General features: G+C 49.5%; 6 protein-coding genes across 6 annotated transcripts; 4 read left to right on the top strand and 2 right to left on the bottom strand.

The window, feature by feature from the left end:
* Window positions 1–682: 682 nt before the first annotated feature.
* On the top strand, window positions 683–1,870 carry VFPPC_14337 (hypothetical protein; the record flags this gene model as incomplete). The annotated part of the gene is made up of 3 exons (XM_018292106.1): window positions 683–873; window positions 942–1,163; window positions 1,216–1,870. The coding sequence occupies 3 exons, from the start codon at window positions 683–685 to the stop codon at window positions 1,868–1,870; spliced, it is 1,068 nt and encodes a 355-aa protein (XP_018143556.1).
* A 5,093-nt stretch (window positions 1,871–6,963) lies between these two features.
* On the bottom strand, window positions 6,964–8,676 carry VFPPC_08017 (C6 transcription factor; the record flags this gene model as incomplete). The annotated part of the gene is made up of 1 exon (XM_018286789.1): window positions 6,964–8,676. One exon carries the CDS (start codon window positions 8,674–8,676, stop codon window positions 6,964–6,966), a length of 1,713 nt encoding a protein of 570 aa, XP_018143554.1.
* Window positions 8,677–10,455: 1,779 nt separating this feature from the next.
* VFPPC_08016 (HNH endonuclease) lies at window positions 10,456–11,313 on the bottom strand (the record flags this gene model as incomplete). Its single annotated transcript, XM_018286788.1, has 1 exon — window positions 10,456–11,313. The coding sequence occupies one exon, from the start codon at window positions 11,311–11,313 to the stop codon at window positions 10,456–10,458; it is 858 nt and encodes a 285-aa protein (XP_018143553.1).
* A 641-nt stretch (window positions 11,314–11,954) lies between these two features.
* VFPPC_08015 (haloacid dehalogenase) lies at window positions 11,955–12,854 on the top strand (the record flags this gene model as incomplete). The annotated part of the gene is made up of 2 exons (XM_018286787.1): window positions 11,955–12,117; window positions 12,280–12,854. 2 exons carry the CDS (start codon window positions 11,955–11,957, stop codon window positions 12,852–12,854), a joined length of 738 nt encoding a protein of 245 aa, XP_018143552.1.
* A 1,235-nt stretch (window positions 12,855–14,089) lies between these two features.
* Window positions 14,090–15,010, top strand: VFPPC_08014 (Forkhead-associated (FHA) domain-containing protein; the record flags this gene model as incomplete). Its single annotated transcript, XM_018286786.1, has 1 exon — window positions 14,090–15,010. One exon carries the CDS (start codon window positions 14,090–14,092, stop codon window positions 15,008–15,010), a length of 921 nt encoding a protein of 306 aa, XP_018143551.1.
* A 2,104-nt stretch (window positions 15,011–17,114) lies between these two features.
* On the top strand, window positions 17,115–18,515 carry VFPPC_08013 (LipA and NB-ARC domain-containing protein; the record flags this gene model as incomplete). Its single annotated transcript, XM_018286785.1, has 4 exons — window positions 17,115–17,117; window positions 17,194–17,885; window positions 17,954–18,203; window positions 18,267–18,515. The coding sequence occupies 4 exons, from the start codon at window positions 17,115–17,117 to the stop codon at window positions 18,513–18,515; spliced, it is 1,194 nt and encodes a 397-aa protein (XP_018143550.1).
* Window positions 18,516–21,886: the final 3,371 nt, after the last annotated feature.

The following is a 21,886-nucleotide window of genomic DNA, read 5'->3' as shown; positions in this document are numbered from 1 at the left end:
TGCCTTCCTCATCAGCCCTGCCTCAGCCGCAAGCCCCGGGCGCCCAGTAGTCAAATCACTCAGGCAGGGGTCGGTGCAATCCCAGGGTCCACGGAAAGCTACTGGATCCAGCTCATCATTGACGAGGAGGCTGTGGGCTCACGAATATCCCTGTTTTGTTTGTTCGTCACGCCGCCGAGGGACTAAGAACCAACAGCCTCTCTGCAGCTGTCTGTTGCCCAGTATGGAACCGTCTGTGAGCTGTATGCACGGCGAACTGAAGACAGTACCAGGTACTGCGGCATTGTAGGACGAGCCTCATGCTGCCAAGTGGGGAATCGTTGAACAAGAATGCTGGTGCCATGGGGTCAGGAGGAAATGGGAAGATTATGTCTGGATATGGCAAGCTGGGGTGAGCCTGGAGTGAGGGAGCCTAATAAATGGGAGGCTTCCAGCCAGGCTGGATTTCCTGTTCGTCTGGAGTGAACGTTGTTCTGTTGTTGTTTTAAATGTGGCTGCCTCTGTGAATCTTCCAGTTCTGTCAAATGACATTTTGGAATGATACGCCGAGTTACTTGACAACTCTCCGCTTGGTCCTGATATCCCCAACACAGGTCACACACTGTGATTTCTTCCAACCTTGACCTTCGACAACTTCCGTGTCCTGTTCTCCGCTGTATCTGAGAAGATCAACGAGTTCCAAATGGCAAACCACAGAGCTCAAGCGCAATTCGAGCGCGCCAGATGGCGAGCACTGATTCTCTTCCCCGTCTGGGTGCTGCAACTCCTTCTCACAATGTCCATGATGGGACTATTCGCCTGGAGACTGGGCGATACCCTCAAACACTACGATGAACGAGAAAACGATGGCAAGGTTCCAACAATTGAGTTTGCGTGAGTCTCCAGTGTTCCAACCAACACACCATCATCCAGATATCGCGTATCACTAACCCACCATCCAGATGGGAAGCAACCAACATCGCCCTGTCATTCGTCGCAGCAACGTGCACACTATTCGAAATCTTCAAATTCATGGCCGAATCTCTCACACCCTGGACCATGCTCTTCACCCACATCATAAAACTCACCTGCGCAACAGCCATCTGCGCCCTCGACGTAGTGGTGTACACCCAGCGCAAAGAATACCAGTCCCTAATCGGTCTCGGTTTGGACGTCGCCTTGATGTACGTATCCATGGACTTCCTCTGCATCAGCTCCAAACCTAACATACCGCAGCATCACAGCCATCGGCCTTGCCATCTACGCCATCTTCACATACAGACGCCTCTCCGCTTTCGACGACTACCTCCGCCCTGCCAACGTCAAAGGCTACGGCTTCAGTGACGGCGACGACCGAGACTTCTCCTACTCCAGCCGGCTGAGCGTTCGAAACTCCATGGACAAGCGTGGCTCCGTGGGTTCGCACCGTTTAAGCATCGGCTCCATCCGATCCGTCAGCAACGAGCCCGTCGTTTTGCAAACAATGCAACGAACACCAAGTTACTACAGGCACGAGCGGGACACCCAATTTGACGAGTACGTCGCACGACGAAGCTCGCTTGGTGCCAGGCCTGATCTCGAGCGCGGGACAAGCGGAGAGTACAGGAGGGACAGCCCGCCTGGAGATTCCTCGCCAGACTCGCTTGTCGTGACAGGTGCGGTGCAGAGTCGAGCTCGTGGAGCTAGCATCACACGGGCAACGAGTTACACCAGTGACCATGTGCTTGTTGCTGTGCCAGAAGAAGAGCATGAGCCGCTAGACGAGGCGGCCAGGCAGAACGACAAGACTTCGCTGCTGGGAGGGAGTAGGCGGAATAGCGATGAGAATCTCATGCAGGTTCCTCCTGTGCAGGAGGTTGATATTACGGAGCCGAAGTGGCGGCGGGAATAGGGATGGGTTTGCCTCCGATCTGACGATACCCTTTATGAAATGGCGTTTTTGGTACTGGTATAGGCGGGTATAGTGTAAAGGCACAAAATAGAGGTGATGGGATTGTTATTCTCAAGATATACAGTCTTTTGTACATACATGTTCTTTCTGGGCTTTTATGCGGCACTCTGTCATTCGATTTGGACTATGGGCGAACCTGTCGCGGAGGTAGAAGCCGTTGAATGTGATGATATGCCTGTAAAATTTGCTCCATCTTTGATAGGTATACACGATCATCACCCCTGTGCGCAGAAACCCATGTTTGTTTGTGTGGAGTTTTGTTTCACAGGTTGGGATAACGACGTGGTTGAAAGCACCATGTTGACCTGGCTATATCACAATCCAACATCAGATTACCTCAATTCTTGCAGATACCTCCGATTGATTGCAAGGTTCAGTAATTGCAACTCTAGAGAAACACCATTGATGCCGGCGATACGACAGCTGTGAGATAATGTGATGTGTAGTTGACCTGGCTATATCGCAATCCAACATTAGATTAACCCAATTCTTGCAGATACATCCGATTGATCGCAAAGTTCAGTAATTGCAGCTCTAGAGAAACACCATTGATGCCGGCGATACGATAGCTGTGAGATTGTGTGATGTGTAGTTGCTAAATTACATGCATTACAACGGCACAACACGAAGTCATCTAAATGAGAGAATGAAACGAGTAATGATTGTCATCTTGAAAGAACCGCTGGACCATCTTCACATCCAACAGAAAATGGCTTGACTCAGTAATACAGGCAAATTACGCTCCGTTGAGGATGCAGTACCGGGTGACAGTATTAGGAACAACGCGGAAGTGTTTCGTTCACAAAACAGCTATTTCGAACGAGATTCAAGTACGGCAGCGAGTAGGTAGAATACCATTCGGCTACAAAGTCGGCTGTGGCCTCGTATAATATTGTTGACTCAAGAAACCGTTACTAACTTTCGCTTTCATCAAATCTTGCAACTGCTTTACCTCCAATCATACAAATCCTCCTGCCACAGGATAATTCAGCCATTCACCACTCTGTCAATAACCTTCATAGCCCCCATGAGCCTCTCATCATCATGCGTCGGCGCAACAACCTGAATCGCAACCGGAAGGTCATAGTACAAGTCATTGTCATCTGTGATACGAGAACTCGTCAGTAAAATAGCAACAATATCGGGTACCCTCGGCAAAACCTACACAGCTCCATATTCTCCTTGTCCAGCTCATTCACGGGCTCATATCCTGCTGGGTAGGCGTCCGTTTTGAGAACCTTACCAGCGGGAATCACGCCGCTGGGATAATCTAGCAGATTCCATTGTGAACAGTATCCCCACCATGGCTTGACGTCGTGCGGCGTGCCTTGGACGGAAGACACGGGACATATTAGCACGTCTATGGGCTCTTTCGTAGCCGTTGATTTTGCTGTTTCAGCCCATTTCTGAAGATATTCTGTGCGGTAGTCATCTCGGGCATTGTGTAGCTGCACTTTTGTTAGCATGCAATCTTTTTACTACAATGAGAGGTTGTTTTACCTTCCATATTTCGTGGTGTGTCCTCTCCTTGACAATGGGATCGTCTAGTAGGCGCTTCGCGGATGGGAAGATGGGTTCATTTCCAGCAAAGAGGGTCTGCTTGATGTCTCTGCCGCCGTCTGTAAAGTACAGAGGGAGTAAGATTTCGTCCCAAGCCCGTTTATGGTCGTACGCCTTGAAATCAATGACTGCGCCATAGTTAGCTAGTTCCAGTTAACAATGCACCGAGGTAATGTGCTGTAATTACCGTCGTGTCCGTTAGCCTTGAGCTTCTTTGCCACCTCCTGAATCACTCGTGTAATGTACGGATGCGGCATCACCACTTCGTCCCACAGCATGACGCCGATTCTGAGCTTCTGGTCTTGCATCTGACCTATTTGCGATACCCACGGCATCCGAAGCAACGGTTCACTTTGCCAAGGTTTCGCATCAGAGTTAATCTGGAAAAAGAGCTCCAGGTCGTCAACATTGTGTCCTAGCGGTCCTGCCACAGGTACGATAGACTCCTGTCCTGACATTGTGCATTCCGATCCGCGCATCGATACGCGTTTTGCCGAAGGTTTAAAACCGTATATGCCGCAGTACGCAGCTGGAATTCGAATCGAACCACCGACATCCGTACCAATTCCTAGTGGCGAGCCATGCATAGCAAGAAGTGCTCCTTCACCACCGCTGGAACCACCAGGGCCCATCTTGTTATTCCACGGATTGACTGTCCTACCGTAGATATTATTGACCGTTTCTAACGTCATCATGCACTGAGGGTTATTGGTTTTGCAGTATAAAACCGCTCCGGCTCTGCGTAGCAGCTCTACCAACTCTGAGTCCTGCTCCTTTACCGTATTTAGTGCGTAGGATATATACCCAGCCGTAGTGTAGTGGCCCTTGATATTTATGTGGTCTTTAATTGAGATTGGTACTCCATGTAGTGGCCCGATTGGCTTCCCAGTGGACTTGAGTATGTCATCCAGGTGCCTCGCTTGCTCCATAGCCTCGGTGAAGAAAATCTCGGTCAGGCAATTGGTCAATTGCTGTGCGACAGCGGCCTGGTGACAAAACGCTTCGGTTACTTGAATACATGAGAGTTCATGATTCCGAATTTTGGCGGCTAATTCTGCAGCACCGAGAGCTGTGATTTGCGTCTCATGGTGTGACAAGAGACGAGGGAGGAGGTCAATTGGACGTGTGGTCGATCGGATGGTCTCGTCGAGCTTTAGCGGCGGGATTGTCCATCTTGTAGGGATTGCAGCAGCCCTGTTCTTTTGAAAGCGCTATTTTCAATGACTTAGTATCGAGGGCTGGTTTTGAATTGAGTTTGTTTGGGACGTTGTGCAGCCCGTTGGTGTTATTGCGACAAACCCCAGCTTCAACTTACCTCTGCTAGGCCATGCCACGAAACACCATTCATCTTCAATGATCCTGTTTCGCAACCGCGAAACCGCCTATTCCTAGACTTGGGAAATGGTGAAGAGAAAATGGTCACAAGTCGAAAGAATTCTGAGACTGGGAAAAAAGCTTCATGAAACGGGAGCTATTTCGTCACTGTGGACTTAAAGTTCATGGGTAGTTCCCACAAGATCCTCTTTTACATGGCCATGGAAACTGCCGACTGGGCCATTTTAAAAGCCCCAACCCATTGCCAATAACGTAAAAATTGGAACTAGGAGGTCAAGTACTTGTGTACTGTTTGCAACGTCTTTTGTGTCCGTGACACCTCTAGTTCCATGTTTTCTCCGCATTCTACAGCGGAGTCGCATAATGTTGATGGCATGGATATTAACCCATACAAGGGCAAACCGGAGACCCCCTTGGCAAGGACAGGAGAAGCAGCAAAGTAAAGCAAACGGCCCAAACGCCAGGTGGAGACTTTGCCATGACACAAATTGATGCCCCCATGGCGGAGAGCCTTGTCCTCCAAGCGTCATGTGTTTGCAGAATTGTGATGCAAGGTTGTACAAAATTGGGTTGGCTTACGTTGTAAAACCTGACACATCAGACGCACAGCTAAGATGCGAGTATCTCGCCATTCTGATCCTGCCTAGAGACCCTGCACGTGGCGGTCACGAGGTCGTCAGAAATCGCTTGTCGGACCTGGCCGTCGTGTCTAGATATTGTCTTTGGTGACAGTTTACGTGGAGAAGTTAACAAGGGGGTTTTGCCTGAGTGTGGGGAAACAAATGGGTTTGCTGGGATTTCGACACAAATCAACCCATTCTGGCGTCTCGGGCAAGCGGATGATGGCGTGGACGTGGCTGAAATATGCCACTCAGCTTGGCAATATCGCGAATCTGCTCAGCATGGTGGCTGTGTGATCTGTAACGATCGCTTTCGCCTCGACCCTGGTCTAGAGTTAGTTGTACGTAAAAATTCCGATGATCCGGGGAACTGAGAAAGCTAACCACAGGCATAACTTTCATGTCCGTGATGGACAAATTGCCAGCAGTTCTATTTCCCACATTTAAACCCCAACTAGTTATCATGGCAACACATTTCCAAGCTTTTGAACCAAGGTATTGTTGCACCAAGATAACAGACCCAGTCCTCGAAACTCATGGTCACCCGACGGGCAGAGCAAAACGAGCGAGGTGCATATCGATATACCTAAAATAAGCATAATTCGACAGACACATGCATGGGTAATGTGACGCTACCAACCCTCTATGACGGCAATCTGCCATTCTCTATGAATCCTCGTTCATCAACGCAGTGTGTCTTGCTATTCCCTCACTTGGCAATGCTTCACGGTATCTGGTTCGTGGTTCTGCAAAGGGGCGCGATTTCTTCCTCGTGCATCAAACAAGCACCTGTTGCGAAAACATATGACCGGTGATGTCAAGAAATTATGATGGCCGGAAGAAGGACAAGTGTTGCACATCCCAAGATGAGCCCTTTACTGTCGTCTTCTTCCATGTCGTTTTTCTGACCGCTCTACAAAACGGTAACCGAAAGACGCAATAGTAAGTTAAATGCCTGAAAATAAAACTGCTTCTCGTTCAGTAATCACATAGTCATTTTATGTCAAGACAGGAACTCGCCTCTTGTAGACTCGAGGCAGTCAAAGAGTCGACAAACCGATCAATCCTTCGCAAGGCTCTCAGAATTTGGCCCAACTCTACATAAATCATGAACGAAATAGGGGATTGTCGGTGAGGAGACTTCCCCAGCACAGAACGTGACATCGTTTCAGTCGCCTTTGTACCAAACTGCAAGTTTGAGTTAACCCAGATAACATGCTACTTGTTGCGGCATTGATGGGAATGGGAAGGGTGAACCGGTCTTTGCGCCATGGGATATATAGCCCTAAATGCATATTAGACGCCGCTATGCTATTGTGTACCAAAATGCGGCGATAACTGTATGTTTCGCCCTATGTGCCTTGTCCCCAACCCATCATCTACGGAACCAAGTTAGATGAAATCAACTTTTCAAACTCCTCATAGTTAACTTCGCCATATATTCGTCCTTGTTCCCATGTATACTCCAATGTACCCAAAAGCCGCGAGACATGCTGCCGACCGATGCGGTTAGAGAGATCAAGACGAAGTAGGGAGCTGAATATCACCAACCTTAAATCCAAAGCTCCTCATAGACGCCAACCGCTGTCGAATATTATTTTGCTGCTCAGGATCAACCGTGGCGATCCCCGCGGTTAAAAGCGGCCACAACACAGCCAGCTGGTTGATGCCGGATTGGAAGTTAAAAATCAGAGTCAAAATCCGAGACACTGCTGCAGAAATGACTGGACTGTTTGCAGCGTTGCCAATTTTCCGTGTATTGACTCTGTCTAAATAGACAGAACAGGACAGAGCATATACTTGGATACACGATGCGGCCGTTAAAGTCTCAAATTCTTCCGCCGAGGCACCCACAGGCATGGACTCAAGGCCTTCTAATCGCAAGTAGATATCAGGCGCCGAGGCTTGCCAGTTTCGCAGTCGGTAAGACAAGTCATTGTAGTACATATCTCGCTGATGTTGCGCTAGTCCTTCTCTTTCGATTTTGACGAACTTGCTGATGTCTGTCTGAATAGACATGATCCTCGACCACGACTGACGTATCTGCGCCATTGTTCGGTCCGCGGGTGACCTAGCTTGAGCAAAGCTAGGTACTCCCATATTATACTCCCAGCCACCTCCGAAAGTTTCCCAATAATCGCCTTGTATTAATGGCCCTTGACCTGTTGCCAATGATGCGGCTACGTCCAGGTATGCCATGAGAGAAACTAAAAATCTCCGGAGTGGAAGTGTATGCGCAACACCCGACAACTCCATGTTGCTGTTGCTTCCCGTGGGAGTCGATGGATGGCCCACACGAGGACTGTACAAGGACTGGAAGATCTGTGCGGCGCCGACAAGATGGATCTTCCATGACGCGTCGTTGGCCGACATCTTTTCAAACATACAGAGAAGCAGTGTTGTTGCTAAGAGCTCTAAGGTAGGCTGGCCATGGTTGAAAGTCACAGTATCGCGAAGCTGTGTGACGACATTGCCATATGCCTTCATGGCGGCACTGTGATGGACTTGGCGGTTTCGAGTTTCCGGTAATCCAGCAATGTGCATTGCACCAAGGGCCTTCATTGTATCGCGAAGCAAGCCTGAATTGCTCATCAGGCCCGGCAGCTGTCGATACGGGTTTGAGTTTGACGGGGTATCATAGATGATGAGGTAGGATGAGACAGTTTCAAGAAAATGGTGCAGATAGAGCGTGTCGTTGGAATCGATTTGCTGAGGCATACCCGTAGCCTTATACTTGTAGACCAGCGGCGTCCCATGGTGACCTTTACTAGGGAGGATGTGTGATTTGTGGCTGAAGGGGAAGTCTTCTGAAATGAAGGATATGCCGGGTGGTGAGCTTTTCACTCCAGAGGGGGACCTGCTGCCTCTCACCACAACAAGGTCGGCGAATGACGCTTTGGCATTCAATTCATCTGTACCGTCCTCTCCACTGGATGCCGAGCCGGACCTACTCGATGCTCTTGGTTCAGAGGACGTAGGCGAGGTCTTGTCGCCCTTGTTACTCGTAGAATCGGGTGTTCCTGTGGGCTTCACCGCTTTGAAGACAAACTTGCGGTCGAAATTGCAAGTCAAGTTTAAGCGAGTGCAATTGGAGCAAGAAGGAGTGCCTTCATCGCATTTGACATGCCTCCGGCGACAGTTGACACAACCAGTGAAGACTCTCGAATGCCATCGTCGTTGGCGCACTGGTGCTGGAGCCTTGGGCCGTGCGTCCGGGTCTGGCTTCACCATGGCCCTTTTGTCATTGCCGCCCACAGCATGAAGATACCAGTCCTCGGGTTAGAAGGCTGCCGAAATTGAGCAAAGGCGGTCGAACCATTAAATGGAAGTCTGTAGCTGATGCCTTGCCCTGCGCGTGGGGGCGATTGAAAGGGTGAAGTTGAAATGCTGCTGCCGCCAGTATTTGGAAAGCCAGGCGCAGTGCAGGTCATCGTCTCAGTGTCGTATCGCTAACCACAGCTTAGCCAAATGTTACTGGCTCAATATCGGTCGCTCCTACCCAGTGGGAAGATCCATTTAGTCATCACGTGCATCCCGGTTGTCGGCCGCAAGCTTCAGAGCGTATTTGGCGAACTAGTTCTCTGTAGTTTGCTGCGGCTTACACTCCGACCGCCAACTCCGTGCCAAAATCGACAAATTGTAAGGGGTCTGGTCTGGTGCGATGTGCGTGGCCAAGGAGGTGTGGCATGCTACCGTAGCCTTATGGGCGCCACCCATCAGGGGGCCCTGGTAATGGAATCGTTTCCCGACATGAAGCTGGAAAAGACTCCATCAGCATGGCAGGGGATTGAGGTAATTGGCCCGCTCTTTGGTTCTCCCGCTTGTTGATCCTCCTGTCGTGAATGGGTTGACTAGGCGGACATTAATTTGACCAGAGACTAATTACTCAAAATTCTAGGTGGGCAACTGCTTGGTCGTCGCAAACATCCAGGCGACTGCGAAATCTAGACCGGTGTTCTAGGGACATTATCATTGAAGTTATCCTTCATCATGGCATCATGGCATCGCCTTCATCGCCCCTCAAAATACGGCATCATGGAATTCCGACGTTACATCTTGCGAGCGTCTTTTACCCGTTTCGATGGCAACCTTGTCGGCTTCGGTTAGTTATTCAACTGTGGTTATGAGATGGAACTACAGGGCCGTCCTTGGCGTTATACCCACGTGGCGATGCCTGCCCTTGACAGCCGCAGCATCACGGTCTGGCCATTATTCAGAAATCCAAATTAAGGTTGGCGTGGGTTGAGATGCGGACAATACTGTGGAATAAATTACGTTTATTGTTTCCTGCAAGAACCCAAGAAAAGGTCCAGATGCTGCGTGGTAAATTTAGCAATAACTTACATTAGGAGCCACACCTGTGTTCCACTGACAGGGACTAGGTTCCAAGGGTTCAATCAAATCGAACCAGAGGACACATAACAGATCACACCTGCTAGACCCATCTCCAGTGCCCAAAGCCATTCCATATTTCGTCAACCGAGAGCGATAGCCGCCTAGGGGGTTAGGGCTAGAACGACCCAAAGGCGAGAAGCGTTGATAGGAGGCAGCAGTGGAGGTATCAAATGGAGTTCAACGAGCAATGGGGTTGTCTTATCGCAAAATCTGCTGAGTTGGTACCATCAATCACAGCGAAGCTTTCTGGTTTATAGGGGACGCAGGCGCCGTGTCCGCTCGACAATCTCACGGACATTGATTCCATTATTCGGCTCATCCATGGGAAAAGGAGTTAGCTCGGGCTGCTACAACGCCTTCATCGTTGGAGTTGGGACCGATTTGGTAAGATGAAATACTGACAAGACTAGGATCTTGGAGAGTCTCAAAGATTGTCTTGCCTCTATTGCCATATGCGTTTAATTGGTATCCCGCTTTAGCTAATTCGCAGAGTACGCAATTACAATCACACGGCCAGGACTGTGACACATCTCCCAGACTAATGAGATGATATTACACGACCCCCGTTTGTTCCACCCTTCCTTCCTTCCTTCGCTTTCATAAGAACGAAGTGATTCACTTGACTCGCCGACGCACTTTTCCACCCTTCCACCTAAGCCGTCCGACCCAGGCGGCGAACTTCCTCACATCTTCTTCAGCGAGAAGCAGGTCCACCGTGTAGTAATTGCGCGCCAACTCCTCATGATTCTTGAAATGATGAACAAAGCGGTGGCATGCTCCACATAGCCATGCGACATTCTGCAAATCCTCTTTACGGTGCCACCCACGTTTTACAACCTTGTCGTGAACGAAACGCGGAATCAAGTGGTGATACGATAATGGTATCCAGTCCCGGCCACAAATCTCACATGCGTCTGTGCGACTAGCCCACGATGCCGGTGGTGGTGTATTAAGCGTCTCGATATAGGATGTTACAATAGGAACGAGGAAGTCTTCCGTGGTGGAAGGCAGCGGAGAGTCAATGGTTGGATCCGCAGCAACCAGATTATATGCAACCAACGTCTCAGGAATCGAGGGCGGCAAGTCAAGGACAGACAGATTCTCTGGCGCCAGGGGCTGTGCAAATTGAGCTTGGAGATCTTCTGATTCTCGCCATGACCGGTAATCCAACTCTTTTAACGCCTCCGGTAAACTGTGGAAAATACCGCTTGCTAGGTAGTCGATAAACTCGGCAAGGTCGTCCGCAGAATTTTGAGTGTCCGCTCCAGGAGTCTTCTCGGCATCTTCAACAGCATTTCCATGATGGGCCTTTGCCCGACGTCGCCGCCTTGGCTCTCTTTTGGTATGGGGTGTATTGTTGACTGATGTTTGTAGCAAAACAGAGGAAAGGCAATCGCGAAACACAGCATAGTTGGCATCCCGTTCATCATCAGCCTCATGGGTATTGCACGACCCGGAGTCGGAATCGGACATGGATTCGGCCATGTATTACGGGGGGGAGAAGCTTGGACAAGGACAAGGGACCTTCTCGTCCTAAACCACAGCTATGGAGTACTAGTGCGTAAAATTTCCGTCGGATGTCAAGATCGTGTTGCCGAAATCTCGACTAAAGCAGGGTTGACGAGGTAAGCATGCTATTGAATTGTGAATGAAATGGAGATGTACTAACTAACGATTGGGTGGAGTGTAGTCTCGGCAATGTCTTGTGGTGTATGGAGTAGGCGCGGGCTTGTTGAAAGTGGTCAACCGGTGGTGAGCTCATGAGTAGCCAGACTCGATCAACCCATCAGATTACCCGGTCTTTGGCGGGGTGAAAGGTGACATCTACCACCGCTTCTGTTCTTGGGAGCTTCACAAGCCTACCTTTCTATTTATTCACCAGAGAACTCCAGCCCAAGAAGAGCATAGAATTTCGTCGAACTCTCTAATCTGCCAGACAGCCTTACAGTCCGTTGGTCTGCATTTTCAGACTCACTGCCGCGTCCAGATCTGACTCACTCGGTAGAGCTCTAAAAGCGCCATAGCTAGCTGCATTTACGACTGGCGCGAAATCACAGTGATAGTTCTCACCACAGCAGCAGGCGCATTTCCGTCCATCAGACAAACATTTGAAAATGGCCAAAACAGTCATTGCATTCGATCTTTATGGCACCTTGTTGTCGACTGAGTCAATTGCAAATGAGCTGGCAAGGATCTACGGCGAAGACAAGGCTAGGATGATCGCCACACAGGCAAGGCGATACCAGCTGGAGTATACCTGGCGCATCAATAGCATGGGTGAGTTTCATTGACTGATATCTGGAACCCGCTTGCTCGTGGGTGTATGCGGACAATGGAGTCTACAGGCCCTGGTCATTGGGACCACGACATGAGTGACAAACACGTAGTGCAAACACGTAGTGCATCTACAGGCCCGGTCCTGAGCTGACAGTAAACTAGGCTTATACCGTTCCTTTTCCGATTTAACCAGACACTCTTTCCGCCAGGCAACGGCAGAAGCTGGTCTAGAGCTGTCCAAGGACCATGAAGAACGCATCATGGATGCCTACAATGGCCTCGACACATTCCCGGATGCTGACAAGGGTCTCACACTTATGTCGCAAACCCCATCTCTAAAGCCATATATTTTCTCCAACGGTACCATGGCGATGATCACTTCTTCCCTCAAGACTTCGCCCTCACTTGCTCAAACGGGCACAACATTCTCAGAGGCCAACATCGTTAGTGTTGACGCCGTTAGCGTATTCAAGCCAGATCCGCGGACATATAGGCACATGGCCGAGGTAGCTGGCTTGCAGTCTCAGATGGAAAAAGTCTGGCTTGTGAGCTCAAACCCGTTTGATGCTGCCGGTGCTGTAGCCGCGGGACTGAGGAGTGCTTGGGTGTGCCGTCAGGGAACTGGTTGGATTGATGGTCTCGGCGGCGCGCTTGGTGTAAGTCCTACGGTGGTAGTTGAGGGCGTAGAGGAGGCTGTCAAGGAAATTATCAGATTGGAAGGGTTGAATCAAGTGTGAAGTCGTATTCGTCGTCCCTTTTCAGTGACACGACTTCGTAGATGTGGTGTGATGGATGGCGATGAGGGAGAACCGGCCATGGTCTTGGAAACATTTTGATTAGTGGTACGGTTTTCAAAGGGTAAATAGTTTTTGATTCATGACTTATGAGAACTAGATCCGTTATCTGTTGCGTATTTAACTGTGTTCTTTCTTCGAGGCTTTGCGATAGGGTCTCGGCGGAAAGTGTGTGATGGCTACTGAATTCCATTAGTGAATAGTTGAATAAATGCAGAGTGGTTCCTGACAACCTCTTGTGCATGAGCCTTACAGGTAAGTTAATGAACAGCTAGATCAAGCCAGTGACACATAGCTCAACAGCATTGATGCTTCGTAATTGCGCCATGATTTACTCAAGGTTGTTCAAGGCTCCGAAAATGAAACAGAAAATCAGCAGAATGGTGAAAATGACAAAACCAAAGAAGCCAATGGCTACATAAGTAGATACACGGGACAGTATTCAGCATGCGAGATCCGAGATCTAACTACCAGACGGTTGTGGTATTGCAAGTGAAAGAACGGATACAAGCCGACTTCCGGCTATTGTCCCGAAATATTCACATGATGAAGCTTATTCCAGAATGAGACGATTTTAATTTCAACGCTGCGGATTGATAAGACCTTGATTGCAAGGTACTGACTCAGTAAGTGAGGGTATTATTAGATCGATCATAGTTCAAGTGGCTGTCTGCCATCAAAATATTGCCAGACTGGCTCTAGTGGGTAACACTGAACATTGAAGTTGACATTCACGTCTGGTCTGGTTGGTTGAAGGGAACTTGACATTGAAAATCAATTGACCAGATATTCAATGTTCAACGTCTGGTTCAATGTCTGGTCTGGTTGAATCGAACAGGGGACGGGTACCCCTGCCAACTCAATTACAGGGGATGTGGCCCCCACGAGCTACTGGAATGTCAGATTTCGCCAGGCGGTGACCAACATTGAACTTGTGCAGCTTTCAAAGCTCCACACGAATTGCATCAGTCAACATTGAACATCTACCATCAATTGACTGGTCTCGCATTCGCCTAAGGTCTCTAGCACATGTCAGCAGCTGCGTTGTGACAGGTTCCAGGACGTCCTATTATTCAGCAACAAATCATTTCACCACAACGGCTATAGAATTCGTGGGCAAAACTCTTTGTCAAGCTGACACATTTCGGCGACTCGAGATAACCAACTCGCAAACAGCCATGGCCCCAACTGACGACTACGACCACAAATCTAGCAAACGCTCCGTCCGCGACGACGACAGAGAGAAAGGAAGCAGCCACAGAAGGTCACGGAATTCTCCGGACGGAGGCCGCCACGAACGACGAAGATCCCGTGACAGAAGACGACGCTCACGAACCCCAGACTCGCCAGACCGGCATCGCCGTCGCCGCGACCGGGGCTCTGACCGTGACCCCGAAAGGGATCATGGTAGCGGTCCCGACAGCCGAGGTAGCAGGCGAGAAAGATCGCGCGATAATGGGCATTCAGACCGCCGAAGACGGCGCAGAGATCACGACGACCAAGAGGACAATGACCGCAAAGACCGTCGAGGCCCTGTGAAGAGAGGTGGACCGCTGCCCTCTCAAGCAGACTCTTTCGCTATCACTAAAGGGGAAGAGCCAGAGAAGCCCAAAGAGAAGCCTAATTTCGGCAACTCTGGCTCACTAGCCGCTGCTTCGAACTCGGTTGCACAAGCTGACGGCACATCCATTATCCTCAAGTACCATGAACCATCTGAGGCTCGGAAGCCACCGGCCCGCGATCAGTGGAAGCTCTTTGTCTTCAAGGGAGGCGATATAGTGGACACTATTGATCTCAGTTTGAGAAGCTGCTGGTTGGTTGGACGCGAAATGGCCGTGGTTGACTTGCCAGCTGAGCATCCCAGCATCAGCAAGCAGCACGCCGTGATACAGTTTCGTTATACGGAAAAGCGTAATGAGTACGGAGACAAAATTGGCCGAGTTAAGCCATATCTGATTGATTTGGAGAGCGCTAATGGAACGATACTGAATGATAGCAAAGTCCCTGAGAGTCGTTACCTGGAGCTACGCGACAAGGACATGATTCAGTTTGGTAACAGCACGAGAGAATACGTCGTCATGCTGGCACCCAAAGACTAAAGTTTTCCTCTCTGAGATTTTGGTGTCAGTGCTTCATCACAGTTTCTCCTCGGCTGCTGCTTATTGCTATGGGGCGAACTACTTTGATACGTTTCAGCCAGGATGATTAGGGTAAATGCTGGACTGTCTACGGGTACAACGAGAGACCATGTCGATGCAAGCCATGGTTGCAGTGGAGTCGAACAATACCCGATGGTGCGCTCGTATCTACGTCCCTGCAGAAACACAGGTGTCACCATCGACGAGTGCTTCATCAGGGAGGGATGGCACTCGGATGACTGTTTCGGCCGAGAGCACACCCAACCAACTTGAATAGTAGCCTAGCCGTCTTTTTTCGCCACCTCACGAGCTTAAACCTGGGCTACGGCAGCTGGCCAGGACAAATCCAGACAGGGAGCTCATTTGAGCAGTTCGTGGGATGCAAACCTGGACTCTTGAAGCCATCCCATTGCCGTTTTCAGAACCATGCCATAGACATCGGACCCTCACGCAGCAAGATGGTTTCGAAGGGAGCATCGCCGAAATCAGATGGCGAGAAAAGCCGCATGGGAGACATCGCTTCACTGATACCCACCATTTTCAGGGAGCTGGTTGATTGCCCTCGAGTGGCTTCCAAAAAGGGTATAGGCAGGTGTTAATACGAGACGAGAAATGGGACCTCGCGGATGTTGAAACTCGCCTCAACTGTCTATTAGCAACATGAATTGGAACCTTTTAACCCGGGTCATGTTTGTTGTATCTTCCTACTGTGCAGCAATCAAACGACAGCAATCAACAGGCAACGACAGGAGCTAACAGAACTTGTCAATTCGAGTCAGAGTGTGATGGGTGACTCCAACTGGTGGTGGTGACACAAGATCAGGCCTCCAGGCCAAAAGTGGTGTTGGAAAGTTACGTCGATGTAACAGTGCGCCTTTAGGCTTTTACCCATCCCAAGACGGATTCGGCCCTGGATGAGGTGCCCAATATAGCCAATCGAATGCCGTTTTTTCACGCCGCCTGGCGTTCATGTGGGTGATTATGCAGGCTGCCGCCATCATTGATCACGTCTCGACTTCCAGGGTTGCTTCCATCCTGAGGTTCCATAAACACCCTCATCAACCAATAACGACTCATGATCAACTCGCCCAGCTGCACACAGCCGATAATCTATTCACGAGCAACTACAACAGTCGTGACCACGGATGTCGTGGTGACTACTTCAGTCATATGTCACATTTTACAACTTGTTTAGTCGAGTCCCCCTGAACGATGAGAAACCCAACGTCGCACGCAAGTGTCTTCCCCGTTCTCAATATCAGACCACCACTATCAACTCGCAGCCACAAGAAAGGTCGCTTGCAGATAAAATTTTTCACGCCCAAACTGGTAAACTTTGTCGATGGTTTGACTGGTTCTGTCTCAGCACCTTGCCACCAGTCGGATCCCTCCGGGTCAGTCTCTCGGCCGAACATGATGCATGAGCACGGAGGTGACTGTGATAGCTGCAGCCACGTCGAGCTCATGTCACTGGATGGCCTGTGTGATGCGGCAGCCAGTCTGCCCCCCACCCCTCTGATGCCTCTTTCGTTCTCTTTGCCTGTGCATTCGTAATAAGGAGGCACAGGACGGCCCGCCTAGGCTAGGCTAGTCCTGACCTGTGGGGGATGGAGTGAAACCTTGCAGAAGGACAAAGTGGGTGTGAAGCATATTGATGGGTCCTAACATTGCGGTTTTGCTGGCTCTTGCGAATCCGACGTCTTTAACTGTGTGGCAGACCATCACCAGGCTGATTTGACAGGCTTTGTAAGGGGCTCGTAATTTCATAACGCAGATGACCGTTTCTGTCCCTCGGTTGTTTTATGGAACTTTTTTTTTTTTTAGAGTATTAGCGGGCTAGGGATATTTTGCTGTCACATTTACCTATAAAGACATCAAGTTTCGTCACTTGAAGCTGATTAGAATCACAACAATTCAAGACATTCTCACTACGTACAAGCACAAATCTATATCCGTTTCACAACTGTCTTGAACGTGGCTATTCACTTTCATTTTCCTTTGCTGGCATCAAACAGGAGTGGATACAATACTATATCATTCATTCGGTCTTTTAATACTAATCATCATGGTAAGTCAAGCTTAGACCACCACTTACTGCGCCAACCATCCATCATCACGAATACTCATGCCGATAATTATCGCAGGGCTCTGAGAACCGCAACATATCTCGCTTTGAAACCACAGCCGTCTACACCCATCCAGATGCTAAAGTCGACATTGTCCTCGTTCACGGCCTCAACGGTAATCCCGAGAAGACATGGACTGCAAGCGATGGCACCTTCTGGCCAACCGATTTATTACCCAAGGCTCTCAAAGGCGTTCAAGCCAATGTTCTCGTCTACGGATACAACGCCGATGTATACTCTCGCAAGAATGACCGCAGCGCAAGCGACAACTTCATCCATCAACATGCCCAGACACTCGTCACCAGTCTCACCTTGTACCGAAAGAGCGAGGGAACCTTTCAAAACCCCATTATCTGGGTCTGTCACAGCCTCGGCGGCATCTTGGTGAAGCGGGCGCTGCTCTACTCAAACGACCTGCGCATGACACATCACGAAGACTTTCGATCGATATATGTGTCCACCTTTGGTCTCATCTTCCTTGGCACTCCCCACGTTGGCTCAGATGCAGCTACCTGGGGGCTTATGCTACAGGGCATGGCGGATGCCATTATGCCCAGAAAGTTCTTCGAGTCCGAATCCGTACTCCTCAAGACGTTGAAGAAGGACAACGAGACGCTGGCCAACATCAACAACCATTTTCTGGACATCTACCAGCGTTTCAGGATCCACATGGTCCACGAGAACCACAAAACCGACATCAAAGGCACCAAGTATGTTTCTTCCTTCCTATGCTCAACACGCAATCTACTTGTTGCAAATCATGCTAACCCACTGATAGAATCACCATTGTTGACGCCAGCTCAGCGAGCCCCCAACTTCCCGGCGTGACATACTACGGTGTCGAAGCCTCCCACTCCCAAATGTGCAAGTTCGGAAGCGCCAACGCCCCTGGTTTCCGAGCCGTATCTACCGATATTCGCGAATGGGTCCAAGAGGCACCAGCCCTCATCAACGTGCGCTGGGAAGCCGAACAACAAGACAAGGCTACCCGCATGCGACACGAGATTCATGAACGAATGTCTCCATTTGTAAGTTCAACTTGCCAAATTCCCTCTGTATTTCACAGGATGTAAAGCTAACTAGGAATCAAGATGTCCCCGTCTCCGGCATTCGTAACTTCATCCCCTCCACGTCGAGGGAGCGACATTTCCAACATTTCATCACTGTCTCTTAGTGATGTGTCGAGTATTCCTTCGCTGTCGCTTTCTCCGTCTCCTGTTCCGAGGACGTTTCTTGCTGCACCTCCTAGACACGATGGCAGTGCGTCCCCGATGCCGACTGTCATTGTGGTGGACGACATGGGGGAGGTTGCCGAGCAGCTGTATAGGCTGAGAAGATGATGGGTTTTCTATGTCTTTACCAAAAGCGATTGTTTTGATGGTTGGCGTTGATTTCTTTTGTTTGGGTTGGCTGGCGTGTGTGCTTTAAAGAGAAAATGCTGGCAACGGCACGGTATGAGATAATTTGGTGGCATATAATCAGAATGCATAAAAGCTTTTATTTCAACGATTTGTTTCGTTAATATTTTGGTTCCTTATATCAAGATTCACAAACGTGCAAGACTCATACATCGAATGAGATATATGAGTAAGAGCGGTTTTGCTAGGAATATTCTGATGCTATGGTGAGCCATGTGTTTACCACTCCTGGTAATTTGCCTATTCTCTAACCGTTTAATGAACAGAATATTCCAGTACTAGCATATCCGCAAATGAGTGAAGCAGTTTCCCACCATAAACCCAAACCGAAGCAAAGCATTAACAAAATCCCAATTGCGACCGCATGTTACAGTTGACGACCTATTGAACAGCTAAATGACAAGCAGTCCCCAGTTTCGCCACCAAGTACAAAAGGACTGAAGCATCAGAACCTCGAACTCAGATCATTCCAACTCAAGATGCAGTCTCGCCCTCCAGAAACCCTTCAGCGGGATCAGTGGCCCTCCGAAAATCTCCATGCTGGAACGTAATTGCGGCCTCGACGTCCCTGGGTAACTTGCATATACACACTTTGTTCCCGCACGATTTGCATATACCCTTTTGCTGCCCAGCGCACTTCACAGCCCGTCGTTGGGATTCATTTCCTTGGTTCATTGTTGTTCGCTGGGTCTTGAATTTCAACACAACGTAGACGAATTATGGCTGTGTTCAGGTATGTAAATAAACGCTTTGAGCTTGCTCAGTGAGATTTTCGGTGTATCGTTTGATCAGGCGATGTTGGGTGTGGAAGGGGCGAGAGAAACAGGCGAGGAAGAGTTAAAGCAGAGTCCGGGGAGTTGCGAATTGCGATGTTTCCGTCGTGCAACCATTATGATCGTACAGAAGCCCCTTCATTGAGCAAGTAAGGCGCCATGGCAGCTGCATCTTCTCGAGGTCGATGTTGATTCGCTGCCTTGTTGAGTTTGGGCATCAATTTTTGGTGTCGTGTTCATGTTGCATCGAAGGTGACATGGAGCCTCATTCTGGTCAGCCTCACCCGTTGGACGATCGATACAGAATCGCGCCGAGATCAGAAACTACGATGGCAGGATCGCCAGCTGGTCCGAGCAGAGGCTTGTAGTTTCAAAATAAATCGGTTTCTCCTTTGGCTTCTCCACGCAGTACAATGGAGGTAGTTGCCGCCACAGCATCTGTCGCAGCCCTCGCCGAATTGGCCTTGAAAACGCATCACCATGCAACACGACTTGTCAGGTCTTTCAATAATGCACCGCGGGAGCTGACAAGGGTGCTGCAACATCTCGAGATGCTCAAATGTGAGCTTGCACTCTTATCGGATATTGAGAGGCAGATCAGCACAAAGGAAGATGTCCCTCTTCTTTCCGCCGAGCGAGCTCAGATTGAGAGCGCTTTGGTTGCAGCATCCGACGTCATTTCCAACATTCACGGGCATTTGGGCGTGGCACCAGACCAGACTCAAGTCAGGGTACGACTGAGATGGGCTTTGAAGAGTAAACAGCAGGTGGAAGATTGTCTGGGTAGTCTCAAGCACGTCCAGTCTAGCCTTCATACGGTGCTCTTACTGATCAATATGTACGGTACTCACTCAGCACATCCTGCAACAGTCTGATTGATTTATCACGCTGACTTTCAAATTTCTGACCGTAGCCGTCTGAGTTCATACTCTTGGAAGGTGGCACTTCGTTTGAAAGACCACGAGGACAAACCTGTCGGCACAACGGATGCAGATGAGCCTGAATTCTCTTGTCCAAAGAGATCACTATCCTCGCTGTTCGATCGAAACCCCCAAGCATGGAACAGTTTTTACGGATCGTGGTCATATAATCACCCGTTTCTGGATTGGCTCGGTATGCAGCTCAGTCTAGTATACTACGGCTCTTCGTTGCACACGACATTTCATGTATCAGGAAGGCTGGGCCTTTGGAAATGGCTCACCGTTCGAGCCCTGACCTTCAATTTGGGTCTCAGAGTATTTCCTCTAACCAACTTAGGGTTTTCGTTGCTGCGAGGGAGTTTGATGCTGAGAAATGTGGTGTCTGAAACTTCAGATATAATGGCTTCTTGTGCCAGAGGTGATGTATCTGCTGTAAAAGCACTTTTCATCTCCGGCAAGGCGAGTCCATATGACATGACAATCTCTAACAGCAGCCCGCTACGAGTAAGTGTTGTGTTTGCCAACCAGGACTTGCAGATACTTACCCGTCCGTTTAGTATGCCATCGAAAGTGGCTCGTTGCAATTAGTGCAATTCTTGTGCCATCACGGAGCCGATGTCAACAGTGCATTCGGTGAGCGGGAGACGTAAGATTCAGGTTCTTCAAGGACAACTACATCGTCATACTAATTTGTGCCCGTACGCCATTTAGAAGCCCCTTAGAGTGGGCATTTATGAACCGCCAACTAGATATCACACGATATCTCCTTAGCCAAGGGGCAAGACTCGACTATCTATCCCTAAGGGGCTGGACCCCAGTGATGCTCTTGTTCTTCCCGTCTCACGACCCCGTACCCGCGGAGTATTTCGACGTTTTGGCAGACTACTCTTTCAGCGACTACGATGTACAAGACATAACCGGCACGACGGTCCTACACAGAGCTGCATTATGGGGCACCGCCGAGGATGTCGGCCGGCTTCTTAAAGTGGGAGCATCGCCAACAATTGCAGATGATATCGACGGCTGGACACCGATATTTCAAGCGGCCAGTGTGAATAACGTGCCTGCACTTACGGCATTGGCTCAAGGAATGCTTCCAAGCTTTGTCGATGATCTTGATTTTGAGGGACGCACCATCTTACATGTAGCCATTGAAGCGGGTGGTGTTGAAGCTTTGCGTTTTCTGATTGAGTCTGGTGCTGATATGCATCGCAAGGTACGAGTTCAAGGTGAAGGCGGTGTCACTGGGATGGAAGTTTCGCCCACGGAGTATGCTTGGATGAAGGGACGAGATAAGTATGAGGCGTTCATTCAGGCTTTGCGATTGACGGGTGTGGATGTATCGACAGTGGATGAGGACGGCGTGGTATTTTGGCCGGCCGAAGATTCGGGTTAATAAGTATGTCAAGTCAGAATTTTACTCTGAAAGTTGAACTGTATAAAAGTCGACCTTTGTGCCTCCCTTCGCTGTTGCTCTACCAACATGGACTCTTCCAAGGCTATTTGGGTATATCTTACTTCAGATCAACGGGGCCAAATTTATACGCCGATCAGATACTACCAAAATACATCAATATTACATGTCACAGCTAAATAATAT

The sequence above is a fragment of the Pochonia chlamydosporia genome, chromosome 4, assembly GCF_001653235.2.
Source record: "Pochonia chlamydosporia 170 chromosome 4, whole genome shotgun sequence".
In the NCBI taxonomy this organism is placed as follows: domain Eukaryota; kingdom Fungi; phylum Ascomycota; class Sordariomycetes; order Hypocreales; family Clavicipitaceae; genus Pochonia; species Pochonia chlamydosporia.
The sequence above is the reverse complement of the archived record's forward strand: the minus strand, read 5'-3'. Positions and strand labels throughout refer to the sequence as shown.